The sequence below is a fragment of the Etheostoma spectabile genome, chromosome 9 (genome assembly GCF_008692095.1).
Source record: "Etheostoma spectabile isolate EspeVRDwgs_2016 chromosome 9, UIUC_Espe_1.0, whole genome shotgun sequence".
Taxonomy (NCBI): domain Eukaryota; kingdom Metazoa; phylum Chordata; class Actinopteri; order Perciformes; family Percidae; genus Etheostoma; species Etheostoma spectabile.
Genome location: NC_045741.1, coordinates 21,449,014 through 21,451,414, shown reverse-complemented (window position 1 = coordinate 21,451,414; position 2,401 = coordinate 21,449,014). Strand labels below are relative to the sequence as shown.

The 2,401-nt window shown below is 43.1% G+C and overlaps 1 protein-coding gene across 1 annotated transcript in view; it reads left to right on the top strand.

Moving 5' to 3' along the window:
• Positions 1–2,401, top strand: part of LOC116695156 (myosin IXB) — a 64,255-nt gene that overhangs the window by 54,366 nt on the left and 7,488 nt on the right. The window contains 4 exon segments of the mRNA XM_032525248.1: positions 1–692; positions 820–895; positions 1,037–1,152; positions 2,017–2,135. The exon segment at positions 1–692 is cut by the window's left edge and continues 15 nt beyond it. Of these exon segments, the coding sequence (XP_032381139.1) occupies positions 1–692; positions 820–895; positions 1,037–1,152; positions 2,017–2,135 (1,003 nt within the window).

Sequence of the window (2,401 nt, the reverse complement as noted above, 5' to 3'; positions counted from 1 at the left end):
GAGACCAATGGTACTATGGCTGAGGCTGGACCCCAGCTGGATGAGAAAGAAGATGATGATGATTTAAGAATGCCCTCTGATGGGGTTACCTTCAACGCACATACACCCACATGTCCGGCTGAGGGGTTGGATAAACAGGCTCCGGGCGATACCTCCACACCTTCCAATGCTGAACTAAAGAGAGCACACGCTCCAGCTATTAGCAGGGGCCTGTCATCCAGGAGCCAGGAGAAGAGAGAGCAGAGGAGACGAAGAGGACTGGAGCACAACCAGAGAGAGACGGAACGAGCTGCCTCCACTTCCTCCACCTCAGACAGCAGCAAGGATCAAACATCCCCACCGAAGGGCAAAAGCCAGGAGCCCTCTAAGCTGAAAGAGCGGGCAGACAGCAAAGAGCTGGACCAGTACACCTTTGTGGCCTGGAAAATGAAGGAAGACAAAGGAGGGAAGAAGGAGGCAAAAACGCCTCCTCCTACTGTCGGTCCTGTTCGTCCGTCTTCTTTACCACTGCACACCCCTGACCCTGGGCCTGACAGAAACGGTTTAGGCGATGTTGTCGGATCAACAACCCTGCAACGCCGTCCTGTGGTGATTAAGGATAAGTGGAGGGGGAGGAGGAGTGATGGAGATCCCGAGAACACCAGCCCTCCTCCACCTCACAACCGAGAGGAAAGGGGGAAAAAACCAACACTGTATGTCTTCTGTTCTGGTCATATCCTCTAACCTCATGTTTTGTCTCCAACATAATCTTTATATGGTTAGGAAACCCATAAATTGTCAGTGCCAGAAATGTATATTTTTCTCTCTGTTCTTCTGCAGGAGTGAAACAGCCACCTCATCAATCGACAGTTTGTCTCCAGGCTCTGAATGGGCTGGGGCTTTTTCAGCCAGAGAGGTATTTTGCTTATCTGCTATAATGGAAAAATTCAAACTTTTGACATTTTACATTGTAAAAATCTGTACCAGCTGGCAAACAGTTTAGGGTCCAGTTATTTTGCACATACTTTAACACTTTTTAATTGTTTTTTGTTCTCAGATGATTTCCTCCTCAGAAAGCCATGCCGATGGCTCAAAGGGAAGCTCTATCAGAAGGAAACACCAAGGTGGTTCTGGTCATCAAGACTCACATTTCATCCCATCCACACCAGACAGGTACTGAACTGCACTGGGCTGGCCTATAGACAACTGGATAGATGATGGATGCAGCAGGGTTGCTACTAAATATGCTTAAAGCATTTTGGCTCATGCATTTGTTTGAAAAGGAGATAATTGAGATGGGTGAAGCACAGGGCAATGTGTCCAGTAGGCAACTGTTTCTGTAGTATCAGTGATGACGTGATGCTGTTGTGTAATGCACTGCTGAGACAGAAACATTCCCAGGAAATCATACTCAGTTCAATCCCATTACAAGGTCTTAAAACATATTGATCCTGGGAAAACTTTATGACTTGTGTAATCAAACCATCCTCAGCTCCTTGTGTGGTGTTGCACGTCCACAGTCGGAAATTCCTTAAAACTGAATTTACTCTGAATGGATTCATATGTCAGAAAGGAACGCTTGGGACTCAGACATGGTGCCAGAGGTTTATCAGACAGAGACATCGGGTGGACTGCTTTGTTTTTAATTTGTATTGTTGCTATGGTTACACAGCTGGAGCAGACCTTGAATATGTGGCACTTAAACAACAGACTTTTTCAGGATAATTCAGTTTTGATGGTATTTTTAAAAACTTTATTTACTTAAGTTATTGTTTTCCATTTTGCCAATAAACAATCCAAGGAGCTACTAAGGGACATAATAGTTGTTAACACAAAACATTTTCAGAAACACTGAACAAACTTAATTATGCTGTTAGAAATGAACAAGTTGTGAGATATGACATTGTGAATCCACACTGAAAAATCTATTACCAGTATGCCTCATGTCAGAAAATATCAGTCTACCGCTATAAGTCATTTTGCTTCACAAGGTTTATGAATATTCTTTCAAGCTTCCTGTGTTTCTCTGTCCTTCAGGTCAGGTGGTTTCTTCAGCAAGATTTTGAAAAAACGGCCGCACAAGGAGGCCCTCACTCCAGACAACGGAGAGTTGACACTTGCTCAGATTCTCAATGAGAGGCCGACGGGAGGGGAAGGTAAATACAAAACTGTTCAGTTTGTCCTTGTTAAGGTTCAGGAGAATTATAGGATTTACTGGAGCAGGGAGAATAATTTTATTTAAGTTGATTAGGTTTTTGGGTGATACTTTACGAAAGTTGTTAAAAAGGAGAGTAATTCTTAAGTATACTAAAACTAATTTTTTTTCATCATTGATAAAAATGTTAGTTTGAGATCAAATATTGACATTTTATCCCTCAACACAAACTGCTGGACTGCTCAGTCCAATTTCATCACACCCTAT